This window comes from Phalaenopsis equestris, unplaced genomic scaffold (genome assembly GCF_001263595.1).
Source record: "Phalaenopsis equestris unplaced genomic scaffold, ASM126359v1 Scaffold000468, whole genome shotgun sequence".
Taxonomy (NCBI): Eukaryota; Viridiplantae; Streptophyta; class Magnoliopsida; order Asparagales; family Orchidaceae; genus Phalaenopsis; species Phalaenopsis equestris.
This window is the reverse complement of record NW_018164909.1, coordinates 805,629-822,314: the sequence shown is the minus strand read 5'-3', so window position 1 is coordinate 822,314 and position 16,686 is coordinate 805,629. Positions and strand designations below refer to the sequence as shown.

General features: G+C 38.2%; 1 protein-coding gene across 9 annotated transcripts in view; it reads right to left on the bottom strand.

Annotated features, from left to right (window-relative positions):
• The window catches only part of LOC110027914 (DNA mismatch repair protein MSH4), a 182,101-nt gene that overhangs the window by 35,863 nt on the left and 129,552 nt on the right, over window positions 1-16,686 (bottom strand). For 7 of the 9 annotated variants that reach the window (XR_002294390.1, XR_002294392.1, XR_002294391.1 and 4 more), the window contains 3 exons: window positions 12,705-12,844; window positions 12,496-12,635; window positions 12,367-12,423 (listed from right to left, as the gene is read on the bottom strand). Coding sequence is in view for 6 of the 9 variants with exons in the window: in XM_020729553.1 (XP_020585212.1) it covers window positions 12,367-12,423; window positions 12,496-12,635; window positions 12,705-12,844 (337 nt within the window). In the remaining 3 variants the exon portion in view is untranslated. The remainder of the gene's footprint in view (window positions 1-12,366; window positions 12,424-12,495; window positions 12,636-12,704; window positions 12,845-16,686) is intronic. The other 2 variants (XM_020729555.1, XM_020729557.1) reach the window with 1 other exon arrangement.

The following is a 16,686-nucleotide window of genomic DNA, read 5'->3' as shown; positions in this document are numbered from 1 at the left end:
GATCGGGCACCGCACGCAAGCTGCGTGCGGTAGCCGATCCGTATGGAATAATTTTTCCATGCGGGCAGCTCGACAAGTCGTAGAGGAGCAGGAGATCGCGATATGGGATAAGGGATGGGCACCTGCCCTGTCGCGAAGGAGATGAGGGAGAGAGAGGGGTTCGGTCGGGCGTGCGAACGGGAGAGGGGGAGAGGTGGACCGAGCGGGAAAAAGAAATTAGGATTTAGGGCTTTGGATTTTAGGGAGAGGGGAAAAATATATAATAATAATAATATTTATTATTATTATTATTATATACTTTATTTTGTGCATTTTCTCCCAGACACGCCATCGTCGTAAAATGAACATTTCCCTTAGGCAAAATCGACATTCCGGACGCGTAGGCACAACCTGTTTCGTCATCCGGGGTCGTTCGAGCAACCTCGTCGACAATCAGGTCAAAAAACGTGTTAAAATCGGTTTCTGCCGAAATTTTGGTTTGAGCTCAATCGATCAGGATGGTGTAGATAACTGTCATGAGAAGTTTAGAAAAGATTTGAAGTGATTTTGAGTTGGTTGGGAGGGTCAATTTGGTGATTTTGGGCATTCAGTCGATTTGGGGGTGTCGGGTTAGACTTGGGTTTAGGTTGGGATAGGTTCAAAATGATCTAGAGGAACGTCACAAAGAGTTTCAACATAAATTGGGTGCCAATTTTGGGATTTGGACATTTAATTTGGTGGAATTTGGGGATATAGCCAATTTGGAACAAATTTGGAGATTTTTGGATGTAGGTCGAAATTGAATGAAATTGAGGCTTGACCAAGGCCAATTAAAGGTCCAATTTGATGTGTATGATCGTTATGAAGATCTTACGATTCAAATTTAGGGAAATTGAGATCAAATTAAGGTCAATTGAAGAGTCCAAATTAATTTCGGGGACAAAAGGGCTGAATTGGGTAATTGGTGAGATTGAGATGCCAACCATCCTGATTTGAGCGACAGACCAATGGAATCTCCATTTGGATATGTATGGAATCTCCATTTGGATATGTACTGGTGCTAGCTAAACGCCAGCCTAGGGCTAGAGGGTCTAAGAGACCATCTACACGAGTCTCCCAAAGAATCAAAAGTTAGAGACTGATTCCAAAACGAGAATTGAAATTTACAACGAGTTTGTGGTGTTGAACCCTTAGATGTGTCATGTGATAATGCTGATATTGGTGAGGAAGATATGTGAAATTTTATGAGATTTAGTGCAGACCAGGAAGATCGTGCTGCACGAGCGAAGAGTAAGAGACCTCGAAATCGAGAGAAACAACTCAACAGATTTATTTTCTTTTCTTGTTGTTTTTATCACATTTAATTTTCATAATATGTTTTCCAAAATTTAATTTTCGTTGGTTGATTGATTTTCAAAAGCGTATTTTTATTTGAATTTTATTATTATCATGTCTTTATTATTTTCTTCTTTGTTCATTGTAGCTCAGAACCAACGCATGATTCTGTGGCTCTTTATCCATCGCACAAAAGGACAACTGAACAAACAAACAAAATTCTGAAGGAAATTTCATTAATGTGCTTCAACAAGTGTTACAGACTGAGTGCAGGCAAAAGCCTCAAGAAGTACAATATGTTGAACGCATCAAAATACATCTGAAAATGTCTCATGCTGGGTCCATATCACAAGCTGAGCATATCTGATACATATATCATCATATCTGGTGTGTCGAAACGCAATGCAAAAAGGTATCTCCTGAATGTCCATCTCTGGTGGGGCGAGCTCCCGATCGAGCTGCACTACTAAACCATGCGCCAGGACAAGAGTTCTCTTTGAATGTGCTTAGAGGTGCAACCCTCTCATAGCTCGTAAGGCAGTAGCACTTCCAACTCCGGATCAGGCTGGAATCCATACGGCATCTTGCTATTATCCATTCTTCGGAAAGTTATAGAAACTCTGGGGTGCAATTTGCACCCCTGGAATGCAGTGTTTGGCGGTGTCGGCTCCATTTCCCTTAAGAACCAATACTGAACCCACTGGTAACGGAATCTCCACTGATCCACTGAACTCGCCGGGGTCAATACATCTATTTCTTTTCCAAATAAAATGTTGTTTTTGCTCATGAAGAAGACCGTGCAGAAAGGTCTCACAAAATCATCATGGTCTATATGCGGGGGAATACAATTGCCTTCGTCATATATATTGATGATACAACTGTTGAGAATATATTCGGCTGGAAGTATGCTCCATCGGACCATTCTCTTGATCATCCATTTTATCATGGGAGGTAGCGGGTCCACCTCATTGTATCTCAAAATCCCCGGGGGATTTCCTTATCTGTCTTGGGTGAAGTTGTAACAGCAGCCACATTATATGGTGATTCTGCCTTTCCAACGCATTCATTTCTGTGGCTCAGAATAGATTCTTCCCATCAGAAGTCCTGCTCGACCCCTGTCTCTTAGATCGAAGATACAGTCGAGAATACTTCTTTCGTCGCTTTCGGAGAAGACTCTGGTGTACAGCACCAAGCCTTCTAGTATATTGACAAATTCTCCCTGGACTTCTTCATAAAACTTAAATTCCCTTTTGTTTACTTTACTCATCTTGTAATATTGTGTCGTGGAGATAATCAGCGCCTGTCGAGGATACTTCATTATCAGCAGGAATCCATTTTGGTTTTATTCTCTGTCTCCAATGAAATATATGACTCTGAATAAGTGAAATATATGATTCCCCCATTGGAAGATCGGTGATCTGAAATCCATCGTCGGTGGACGTGTACTCTTCCAGAGTACTGTAACGTTCTAGGCGGAGGACGTTGCAGTCCGGGCATTTCACAAATGCCCCTGCAGCTGGTGTCCGTGTAGGAATCTCGACGTTGCATGTCGGGCAACTCGGACAAAGATCATATGGAACTTCTGGTATCTCCGGCTCTGTAGCAAACTCGGACTCATTCTCTGTTGCAGGCAGGCTGGAAGAAGTCTCTCATGCCTGGCTCGTAGATTCTCCCTTCTAGAATCGGGTCAAACAAGTTTTCTGTTTCTTTTTGACGCCTTTTTTCTTCATGCCGGAAAGCTCTGTTTTTGGCAGTTGGCGTTTCTGCGTTGAGTTCTTTGTAACGGTGCATCTGGCAGTCTCCCATCATCAACAGTGACTAGGCCTTCAGTCGGTGCAATTAACATAGACGTCAAGCAACTAGTCCCTCCATCGGATATTGTTGTACTATCACATTTTTCCCTTTCAGTGATGAATCCTCCTTGGTGCTGATCTTTAACAATGATGGTAGCCCTTCTTTTTTTCGACGGCTGACCACGTCCATGAACGGACCCTCATAGCCTACATTGACTTTACTGAAGTCTACGTCGAAATCTATGAAGTCACCCCGAAGTGCCCTTTCTTCATTAAGTGCGAGATTACAGCCATCTTTAAAAGCAAAAATCAGCTTCTGATCTGACATTTTCTTTGCAGACGACAGGAAAAACATCAGTGCGCTGAAATTTAGCAGGAACAAGAACAAAACAAAGCGTTGATTAGATAAAAATTTAGTTTACGCCGGTGAGATCAGTTATTTATATATATATATATATATATTATTTAATTTAGCAAAATATCAAACTTAAAAGTAGAAAAGAGAAAATCAATGTATGTAATTTCAAAAGTTTTCATTTTATTGAGATTAATTTTATTACAAAATTTCGGATTCCTCATTGAAAGGGAAAAATGTGATAGTACAACAAGAATCGATGGAAGGGACTAGCCGTTTGTCGTCTATAACTGCACCGACTAGAGACCTAGTCACTGTTGATGAAGAGAGACTCCAGATGCACCGCTACGAAAAACTCAACACTGAAACACTAACCGCCGAAAACATAGAGTTTTCCGGCGTGAAGAAAAAAGACGCCAAAAAGAAACAAAAACTTAACCCGATTCTAAAAGGGAGAATCTACGAGCCAAGCATGAGAGAGACTTCTTCCAGCCTGCCTGCCACAGAGGATGAGTTTGAGTTCACTAGAGAGAACTCAGAGTCGGAGATACCAGAAGTTCCAGATGAACTTTGTTCGGGTTGCCCGACATCCAAAGTCGAGATTCTTACACGGCCACCAGCTATAGGGGCATTTGTGAAATGCCCAGATTGCAACATCCTCCGCCTAGAACGTTACAGTACTCTAGAGTACACGTCCACCGACGATGAATTTCAGACCACCAATCTCCCAATGGGGGAATCATATATTCCACTGGATACAGAGTCATATTTTTCATTGGAGACAGAGAATAAAACAAACATTCCTGCTGATAGTAAAATGAGGGAGTATCCTCGACAACCGCTGATCATCTCCACGACACAATATTACAAGATGAGTAAAGTAAACAAAAAGGAATTTAAGTTTTATGAAGAAGTCCAGGGAGAATTTGTCAATACACTAGAAGGTTTGGTGTTGTACACCAGAGTCTTCTCCGAAAGCGACGAAAGAAGTATTCTCGACTGTATCTTCGATCCAAGAGACAGGGGTCGAGCAGGACTTCTGATGGGAAGAATCTATTCTGAGCCACAGAAATGAAAGCGTTGGAAAGACAGAATCACCATATAATGTGGCTGCTGTTACAACTTCACCCAAGACAGTTAAGGAAATCTTCCGGGGATTTTGAGATACAATGAGGTGGACCCGCTACCTCCCATGATAAAATGGATGATCAAGAGAATAATCCGATGGAGCATACTTCCAGCTGACTGTATTGTGTTTTGACACAACAAATATGATGATATGTGTATTAGATATGCTCAGTTTGTGATATGTACTCAGCATGAGACATTTTTAGATGTACTTTGATGCGTTCAGCATATTGTACCTTTTGAGGCTCTGGCCTGCACTTAGTCTGTAACACTTGTTGAAACACATTAATGAAATCTTCTTCAGAATTTTGTTTGTTTGTTCAATTGCCCTTTTGTGCGATGGATAAAGAGACAGATTTTTCAAAACGTGATCAACTCGTGGACAACTAGCTGTACTTTTCAACACTGATAAGAGACAGATTTGATAAGAACAGATACAATAAAAAAATATTTTCACTACAAAATTGATACAACTTTCTTTTGTATGCCTGAAATCCATGTGCATGCTAAAATATAAAATTTAAATATATGGTAACTTGGTTGTCCACTTGTCGATTACCAGTACTGGGCTGAGGAGTACCCTCCTACGTTAGGTTTCGTAGGACACCCTTCTAGTTGAGTAGCGGACTCTACACATCCAGGTGACCGATAGTAGTCTTCGACGTCTCTCGAATACAAACATATAATATCATAGCCTAGCCCTGACCCGAGTGCTTGCGATTTTCTTTCTCTGAATTTTTCGTGTAATTTTATTGGAAGTTTTGGTAAAGCACTCGTGGTCTTTTTCCAGAATCTTCCTGTGTTTTTGGTGACTTTACTTTCTTTAAGTCGCCATTTGTGTCGCCATTTGTTGTTGTTGCTTCGAGATTTCCATTGTGAGTCATTTGTCGATTTTCTCGAGTTTTCTTTTATCGTGGGTCATTTGTCGCAATTTCTTGAGTTTTCCAGGTGATAGTTCTTTTGTTGATACAACGCATGCTAGCTCCTTTTTAAATTTCGTCATTATACTTGTTCCTGTTATTGTTTCTCTTACATACAATACCATAGAATAGGAGGCCAGTAGTAGGTTTTATAGGAGGTACCCGGCAGTAGATCGTTGACCCAATAATTGCATGTAGATTTAAGCACCCACCTTCAACAACAAAACATTTCTACATCAGCTAAATCATTCCTTAGAAATTGAACAACAATCCACAGGATTTCGAGGTTGCTTGCCTAGTGCGACATAACTCCTCAACTTCTCTTTAGGCCTTTGTACCGCTCTACTATACAATCTAAGTCATAACCTGTGTTAGGATTCCGATGTTGTCGTCCGTCACGACCTAAACCCTCACATCTTCCAGGCTATTTGTGTGACCGTTTCACACGAATGTAAGTCCTAATTAATAAAATTAGTAGGATATGAAACATTTAAATATTTCTTACATTTAAATATTTCTTCTCTAAACTGAAGTCAAACCATAGGGTAGCTTGGGAAGTCACCGAGGTTCTCCTCAAGATTTGTAACACCACCTTAGTTCTTCCTTATTTAAATTCTACAATAAATATTAGAAATTTGAGTCAATTCCCTTTCACACCTCTTTGTCCGATTTCGTTGAAAAGTCATATCTCGTTGAAAAGTCATATTTGAAAAGTCATATCTTTTGACCTCCTTGAAGAAAATATTCCCTGATTTTTATTGAGAGTTTTCTTAGGTGACTTTGGTTATCTAAGATGTAATTAACTATAGGGGTTTGCACTTATATGAAGCTTTTCTGAACATAGTTTCATATAAACTCTATTTAATTCTTCATAATAAATAAGGGAACTTGTCGGCAAATAAAATGCTTGTCGGCAAATAAAATTTGTCGGCAAATAAAATGGTTTCGTAGACCAAATGAATGTCATATATTTCTTAGTTTATTTGATCGAGTCTCACCCTCAAGTCTTGTGTTTATCCCTCAGGATAGATACAAGAATTGAGGTATAACGCTCCTTTATTTAAACTATGAAAAAAATAGGGACGGGATTTCGATTCTGGTGATCAACAGCTTCTAACGGGCAACTCCACAACCAAAAATAGTGCCGACAGTTGGAAAGTTTCAATTAGGTTGCCCTAAGACGGAGATCATCAGAAAGGTTTTTGAAGATTTCAAACTGGTTGGAGATTGGCCGACGGGTCATTTCGACGGAAGGCATGTTATGATACAGATGAGCACACAAGATGATTGAACGAGGATTTTCTCAAAGAAATTCATCACAATTGAGGGCAAACATATGGAATTACTCAAATGGACCCCCAATTTTGATCCCAGTCAAGAACCCCTAATTGCTCCTATCTGGTTCTCTTTACATGAACTCAAACTTCATTTCTTTAACCTACCTATTTTATATGCAATTGGGACTATCCTTAGAAAACCTTTGCAGGTAGACTTACAAGTTTATTTCTCAAGGTCCTCTATTGCAAGGATTTTGATTGAACGCGATATTACACCACCAGATATAAAAAAAAGTCTGGCTTAGATCTGCTCACAATGGTTATTAGCAAAAATAATCATATAACTGCAAGCACTGCAAGATGTTTGGACACCCACAGGAGAAATGTTTCAGATTGCACCCACAGTTGCGAACCAATAGTTAAAAGCAGGAACACACTATTAGTGCACCCATGTCCTTGAACACGCTCTCAATAAACCTGATGACAATCAAGCTGAGGAGAGAATCACCAAAAGACAGAAGTTGGTGTCTGCCCCTGATATCCCTTCTCCTGACCATACTACAACGGATAAAATTCGAACTAAAAATCAGGAGTCCCGCAGCTCCTATTCAAGAAACATCAGGTGCAAAGGTAACACTTCACACTTCACATACACTGGAACCTATCGCCTATCGCTATCGCGGTGGCAACGACTGTCTTTCCTCCTACTACGGTGCTAACATCAAATCAGATCGAGGATCACATGAGGTAGTCTTCAAATGAAGAATGACAGGTTTATACTTCTCGACGCAAGAAGGCTGGGAACTCACTCCAACTTGGAAATTTAATGGATGATACTTTGGTGACTCCTGACAATGACACAACTCTTCAAAGTTTGTTATCTGGTTCCGCTCCTAAAATTAGGGGAACAGGCAAAACTAAACTGGCTCGTCCCTAGCTACTTGCTTTCTGTATGTTTTAAATCTGTTTTACATTTTATTAAGTCTATATATATCCTTTTGTTGGGGTATTACTGTACTTGTATCGTACGATAAGGTGTCTCTTTTAGGCTCTTCTCATACAACTTTTATGTATCATTTTCTATTTCAATAAAATCAGGCCTTGGGCTTTTCGTAATATATATATATATATATATATCGATTCTATCGGCTTATGCATACCATGGCTGCCCTTGCAGAGACGATGGAATGGTGATTCTATCGGCTTAATCACTTCTCTTTGGCGTCTCGCATGACGACGATCACGTAGCTGCAGCTCCCTTTCTCTCCTGTTGAAGTCGAGCGCTCCAAGTCGTCTCCATTGTCGACAAGGATCGCTACTGCCGTCGTCGTCTGATTCCATTGACAACGGCGCTTTCTCTCGCAGTCATCTCTCGTAGACGACGACATCGCGGCTGTCTCCTCGCCCGACAACACCCGTTTTGCTCGCTTCTTTGTAGCCTACCAAAATGTTTCTCTCCTGACTGTGACCATCTTGTCAGGGAGATGGCCCCGATATTTCGTTCCTATGCAAATGCCCTTGCCGTCGACTTGCCCATTTCTGCTCATGCCCCTCCTCCACGTTCAAAGCCTGGTTTTGCTATCGGTAAGTCCTGCAATATTTCACAATCGTTCCACGAGGCTCTTGAAGGTGGACGTGATCACACTTTTATTAAAAAACTTAGAAAAAAAATGGGAAGTCTGCAGTTATTCTCACATAGGAGAAAACTGGTACTCTCGCATCCTCTTGGCGTTTTACCCTTGTGGAGAAATTATTTTATGATCACCCAAAGCTGAAAATCATTAGGAAGGAGTTTGATGCTATGAAACTATTGGGCAGTTGACACATCAGTCTACTTGACGGTCGACATATACTTATTCAGTTATTTCACGATGCCAATTACACTCGCATTTTCTCTCGAAAAGCTATCAAGATCAACAATCGATTTGTGAAAATTCTGATCAACATAGAAATTCTCTACTCTTTAGCAACTGCTTACAGTAAGTCTCTCAAGATGGATAGTCTTACGCTTACTGTCACTAGACCTTTTGTGGCTTATATATTAGTTGAGAGAAATATCACTCAACCAACTCCGGATGAGATATGAATTGACACTATTAACAACGGGTATTGGCAAAATGTTGAATCAGAACAACATCCTCCTTATTGCCACATTATAGTATGTTTGACCACAGTTCTAATATTTGCTATTGCTTGCATCCTCTTCTAAAGTGGAATATCGCTAAAGATCAGTCATCTACCATCCTTGCTGAGAAGGTGCAATCCCATCCTCTTTCCAACATCGCAGTTCCAGATGAAGAACACTTTACTACAGGTACAGATTCAAATGTGCTGATACCACTTATCGTTATTGAAGAAATCTCACTTACATGCCAAGACACACGAGAGTGCTCTTTCGACCCAAAAGAAGACCAGCTGGTACAACAAGTAGTTGCTACTAATGTTTAACAACCTACACATATTCTGCACACTTCAGACCATTCTGCTGATCAGGTGAGCCAATCCTCGGATGAGGAATGACAGATCTACACGAGGAAAAAGAAGAATGGAGAACAACTCGAGCTAGGGAATCTATTAAATGATACATTAGTTACTACTAGTAATGACACTTATCTGAACAATTTATTAGCTGGCTCCTTCCCTAGAACTAGCGGCAGAGACAAGACAAAATTAGGTTTCTCTCCAGCTACCTGATACTCCTATTTTTTAAATCATTTGATATGGTGGTTTTTGTGTGGGCTGAGTGTCATTTTTTGGATCTCCCACAAAATCTATCTGTATCCTACTTTTTGTTTAATATATTAGTCTTTGGGCTTTCAATATATATATATTATACACATACATACATACATATATATATATATATGGAAAGAGCACTGCTCCAACTATATTAGAGGAAAAGCCATAAAAAGTTACAAGCAAGGGGACCCCTAAAAAATAGCAGGGTGAGCCCCTAAAAAAACCTATGGAAAATTTGATCTAACAAAAGGTAGGGGTAACAGATCCCCTTCCAAAAGTAATTCCAATGGAGAGTTAACGAATTTGCTTATCAAAGTGTGTTCAGTGTGGAGCCCCATTCTAGAAAGCCAATTTGCAGGCCTATTACCTTCCCTGTGGATATGGGAAACAAAAAACTGAATACCTTCCCCCATATGCTGAATTTCCTTAATTAAGTATATCAGGTGCCAAGAGCTATCTTTGGCCCCATTCATAATGTTCACTAAGATACTAGAATCAGATTCCACCCAGAGGTGATGAAAACCAAAACTGTTGGCAAGAAGGATTTTCTCAAAGAAATTCATCACAAACTACTAAACAAGTGTCAAAAGTTATACTTGGAGAATCAAAATAAAAACCTTCTACAAATAAAAATAGTTGTTGGTGGAATAATAATGTTTAAGGAAAGATAAAATATAAAAATGTATTTTATAAAAATTTGTTTAAATGTAAAAGCTTAGAAAACTAAGAAAAATATCAAACGGCCCATAGGGGGTCTAAGAGAACAATCTGTGACGCTAAAAATTGTGTTTTTAGTAATCTTTATAATAGATTAGATACTAAGGAATGTGAAAAATATATTTATAAACTAGCCAAATAAAGAAAAAATAAAAATTAAGATTTAACTCAAGTAAAGTGTATTAAAGATGAAAATCAAAATATGATTTTCTTAGAAAAAGATATTCAAAATAGGTGTTGAATTATTTTGATAAACTTTTTAATAAAGTTTCAAAAAATACGATAGATCTTAGTGATCTTAATATCGTTAATAAAAATAAAATAATTCATTTTTACCGTCGCAATTGAAGTGTGGAAATTTAAAGAGATTTGGGAGTTTATTGGCTTATTAAACTCTTTAATGTTATTTTAAAAACTAAAAAATGTCCAAAGAGTGGAGGAAGAGTATTTTGGTCCCTACTTTTAAGAATAAAGGAGATGCACAAGAGTGCAAATTATAGAGGAATTAAGTTGATGCGTCATATTTTAAAATTATGGGAGAGGGTAATTGAATATAGGTTAAGACGTATTACAAAGATTTCTCATAATCAATTTGGATTTATGTCAGGCATGTGTACTATGGAAACTATATATTTATTGAGAGGTTTGATGGAGAATTTCAGAGATAATAAGAAGGATCTACATATGACTTTTATTGATTTAGAAAAACCTTACGATAAGGTTCCAAGAGATACCCTTTAGAAAGTTCTTGAGAAGAAAGGTGTTAATATGACTTATATTCAAGTCATTAAAGATATGCATACAAGAACAGTTACTTGTGTTTGAACAAATATCCTAGTTTTGTTGGTTTACGATAGGGATTGGCTTTAAACCCATATCTTTTTGCTTTAGTTATGAATGATCTTACTGGACACTGATGTACCTTGGTGTATGTTTTTTGCTGATCATATCCTTCTCGTGGATAAGACGAGAGAAAAAGCTTATGAAAAACTTGAATTATGGAAGTCTACCTTGGAGTCTAAAGACCTTCGTTTGAGTAGAACTAAAACTGAAAACATGGAATGTATTTTTAGTAGTAGTAGCTCTAGTGACAGAGTTGTAGCTATGGGTGATCAATTTATTAAAAGGTGTGAAAGCTTTATATATCTCGGGTCTATTGTTCAAAATGATGGTGATACTGGTGAGGATGTTATTAGTAGAATTCAAGTTGGTTGGTTTAAGTTGAGGAATGCTTCGAGCCTATTGTATGATAGAAAAGTATTGCTTGGACTAGAAGGAAAATTTAATAAGATGGTGGTGAGACCTACAATGTTTTATGGCGCTAAATGTTGGTCTTTAAAAGACAAGCATAAAACTAAGTTATGTGTTGCCGAGATGAGAATAATTAGGTGGATGAGTGACTTTACAGACAAAATACAAAATGAATATATCTGTGATAGGTTTGGTGTAGCTCCAGTGACAGACAAAATTAGAGTCGCCTTAGATGGCTTGGTCATATTAAATGTCGATCGTCTGATGATCCAATTAGAAGAGTGATGTTTTAGATCGACTTATGTTAAGAAAGGCAGAGGTAGACCTAGGATGAACTTGAGCATATTGTATAAAAATTGATCATAATTTATTAGAATTAAATGAAAATATGACACTAAATAGGACGCAATGGAGAAAAAGGATTCATGTAGCCGACCCCACCTAGTGGGAAAAAGGTTTTGTTGTTGTTGTTGTTGTTGCTGCATTAAAAAATAAATCACAATTCCAAAAATAAAGAGACACATGGTGTTTGAAATGGTGATGAAGTACTTGACAGGCTTTCAGGTTAGCCACTCCATTAAATAATGATTCATTATTCTGCCCCTCTCGGTGGGGATCTTTTGGGCTTCAACCTTCTTCAAAGGCATATTTCTAAAGAAGTCTAGATTTAATTAAACATTTGGTATCAAATATCCATAGACCAATAGAATTATTTAAAGGACTAATGATTTGAAAAGTAAACTTCATTCTACAAAAGTCATATTTAAATGAATAAAAAGTTATCAGAGATTTCCCAAGGCCTGATATTCAAATTATCTATGTATATAAATTTAGATAAAAATCTAATAAAAAAATCCAATAAAAAAACTTACAGAAGCAAGTTCGAAACTTGAGCAATGTATATTTTTCCCATTTCTCATGACCTGACACTTAAATTGGAGCAATTATGAGAAAAGACAAAAAAAATGCACTCAAAGAAGACAGAACAGCACAAAAATTACCTTAATAAACTTTTCCGGCAGCTTTCCATTAATTTCCTTCAGTGGAATGCTAAAGTAAAATCCTTGTCTATTGTTGAAAGGAATCTTTAATTTCTGCAAATTAAATTCCTTCCGATATTTGTTTGCGAGTTCATGTATAGCTGTTGCCAATATTAATTAGAATTGTGAGATCAACTAATGTAAATTACCACAAAAAAGGATAAAATTACCTTCACTGGTATCACAAAAGGAACGACGTGCAACATCAAGAAGCCCATCGACACCAACTTTAATGGCAAAGCACTGCTGCGTACATGAAACAAAAGAAGCCCTAGCATGCACCACATCTTCGTCAATAATATCTCCAATTCTGTTGGAGAATTATGGAAGCAGTAATTAGAAAATACAATCCTATCATGATTAGACGGACTATTTGCTCAAGAATTCTCATCAACCCTAATTATTTCAAAGAAGACACATGGAGATAATGCTGCCACGCAGCATTTTTGCTCCCAACTGCTGCGAGCACACATCCAGTTGCACACCACTTTTCTCTTGCACACTGCAGAAATTCACAGGTGCTGCAAGAAAATGATGCAGCTGGCAGATTTCCACTAGCAATGATTCCCAACAGAACCGCATATAAATAATACTAAACAAGTAATTGGTCTGGATGGGCTTTTATAGAGCCTATAAATTATTGCAAGAAAATCCCTAGACCTCTCTACATTCTCTATTACTCAATAGAACCCTAAACTATATACAATTCTCAACATTCCCCCTATCAATAGGCAAAAGATATCCACTATGCACATCTTGTCACACAATCTAGTTAGATCTAATGAGCTAAGACCCTTGGTCAGACAATCAGCTACATGCTCTCTAGTAGCTACATTACTAATCTCCATTAGTCCACTATTCAACTTTTCCTTCATGAAGAACCTATCAATCTCCACATGCTTGGTTATGTCGTGATGCACCAGGTATTTGGCAATGTTAATTGCTTACTTCTTGTCGCACCACAACTTCATTTGAGCTTCTTTGTCCACCTTAAGCTCTACCAATAAAGCTCTCAACCAAACATCTCAGCAACTCCTAAGACCATGGCCCTGTACACTGCCTCGACCATCGACCTCGCAACCACCGATTGCTTCTTGCTCTTCCAAGAGACCAAATTGCCTCCTACAAACATGCAATACTCTGATGTGAACCTCTTGTCATCAGCAAAGCTAGCCTAATCAAAATCACAGTAGCTCTCAATGCCTAAATGCCCATTTTCCTGTAGATTAACACTTTCCTAGTGCACTCTTCAGGTACCTCAAAATCTGATACACTGCATCAATGTGACCCTTCCTCGGATCATGCATGTAGCGACTCATCACACTTACTGCAAATGATATGTTGGTATGTGTATGTGAATCAGATAGATGAGACGATCTATCAACCTCCGGTATCTCCCACGATCAACTAGTTCTCCGGCCTCTGCGCTCACGTTTCCCTTCTGATTAATAGGTGAAACTACAAGCTTGCATCCCAACATTCCCATCTCTATGAAAAAGTTCTTTCTTTGAGAAAGAAAAATCCCCTCTGCTCCACGAGCTACCTTAATCCCAAGAAAGTATCTTAACTGTCCCAGATCCTTCACCTCAAACTATTTGGTCAAACTTGTTGTAAGCTGACCAATCTTTCCCTTATTATCACCAGTGACAATCATATCATCCATATATACAGCAAAAATAATAATGTGACCCTATGTTGTCGAAAGAACATTGTGTGACCGACACTGATCTGTTGATAGCTCAGGTCTATCCTTACTCTCCTAAACCTGTCAAACCAAGCTCAAGGAGTATTTCAAACCATACAGTGACTTCCTCATACACCGCCCACTATTTAATTTGTATCGAAGCCTAGGACTTCTCCATTTACACCTCTCTAGCATATCCCCATGAAGAAATGCATTCTTCAAATCCAATTGGTGTAACCTCCATCCACCATTCACAGCCAGAGATACGAGTGTCCTAACTGTGCTCATTTTTGCCATTTGTTCAAATGACTCATCATAATCGATGTCATACGTCTAATTGCACTATTTCGCCACCAACCGTGCATTCTAGCGATTAATCTTTTCTTCTAAGGTCTGCTTCATTGTGAAGACCTATTTGCATCAAAGTGCCTTTTCTCCTCCTAATAGCAATGCGAGCTCTCACATCCTGTTCTTATCGAGAGCACCAAGTTCATCCAACATAATAGTCTTCCACTTTAGATCTTCTTTAGCAATTTTTCAACACTTGGGTTGTCTCTACCCGACCCGAGGCTTGAAATTAACCAAGACTGGAACAGACGATTGGATGATGTGAATTAAATTTGCTACTATAAATAACATTTTACAAATGAAAGCCACTAATCAAATTAAATTAAAACAATATATTTAAATTTACCTCATTATTGACTGTCTTCATCTTCTATACATGTTTTCTCTTCTATCGCTCATCTTTCTATCTATTAATTAACCTGAAAATTTACTTTACAATAAATCTGAGCTAAGCAAACCAGTGAATACTCATGCTCTTAAGCCACAACAATACAAGGAAAAAGAAAAAATAAAATACATGTCAGTTAAACTTTTAAATTAAGTCAATATAAATATTTAACATGTTATCAATGAATATGATCATATCAATAGCATATCAACATCATTTTATATTTATACAACTGTCACAGCAACATCGTCTTAAAATTGTGTCAATCTAGACATATTAATATCAATATTATATTCTATATACGTGCATGAGTACCTTAATATTCTCCCACTAGTACCATCAAGGGGTGACCTCATCATAATCAGTCATACATATATAAACTTCAACATAAATATATTATTCATGTGCTCGTCACATTCAATTCAACTCACTATATATAACATACATCAATGCAAGATATTAAGTAGCTATAAACATTCCTAACAATATAACCATCAAAAGAAAAATATATAAATCAAAAAATATTTGAGCAAATATCATTATCTACTAATATATAAAAATCGAGAAGAACCAAAATATTATCATATTAAAAGTATGAGTACTTACCTCGATGTCGATTAATTTACGCTGGAACTTGGCTTGACGTTTATTCTTGTAAATTATACACCTAACATAAACTTGAATTTTAATTATTAAATATTTTCATTAACTATTACCCTTTTATTAATTAAATATTAAATCGATCGATCCCTGTACCGTGCTTCATCTTCCTCCACTATGCGAGAATCGAATCACAACAGAGCTGGCATTGGCTGTCCCCCTCGCGAGATTCCTTGCCTGTTCGACAACACGCGAGAAAAAGCTTCCTCTTCGACTTCCTCAATTGCTCGACACCAACGCCAACACCTGCTACACTCTTTGCCCTAGTCGTACTCACTGCAATCATTGAAACCCATGCGATTCCGAGAGCCCTCCTCTACTTCTCTCGACGTCCTTTTTCAACTCTTAGGTAAGTCTCGCCTCCCTCATACGACAAATTTATAGTCAAACTTACATGTTCGTCTTCCTGACCGTAACGCTTCTTCTCCCCCCTTTCATTCATTTACTCGACCCTTCCTTTACTCCCCCTCGATCCTTCATTTCGCATCCCACCATGTAGCAGAACCGTTACTTTGGTATAAAGACAGTGTCCAAAGATGAAATGAATGTTACGCGTAAATGTGATTTGTTAGAGTATGCGATAAGCTGGACAATGTCATGTGAGAAACCAAAACAATCAGGAGAATAACGATCAGAAGGATGGCCCATATTATTGTGAGCAGTCCTCTTTAAGGTCATGGAAGAGGAGAAGCAAGGAGAAGATATGGCTCATATACCATAAATGGACAGTGCTAAATTAAGAGCGGAGCTAGCGAAAGATTCTATCTAAATTAGGGGAGTTTCCTTATGTGGGTTGGGGTTGTGGTACAAGGGTAATTTGATAATTACATATTGTATCTAAGGTTTCCTTTTTATGTACTTTCTAGGGTTATAAATTAGGCTTGCATGTCCCTTAGGGATTATCCCTGAATTCTGTATTATGTACTTTTTCTGAATTAGTAAAAGTCACCGCTTTGCTCCCGAGGACGTAGGCATCTTTGTCGAACCTTGTTGAATCTCTTTGTGTTCTTCTGGATTTGTGTCGTTCTTATCTTTCCTTCGCTCTAATTTCTCAACAAGTGGTATCAGAGCC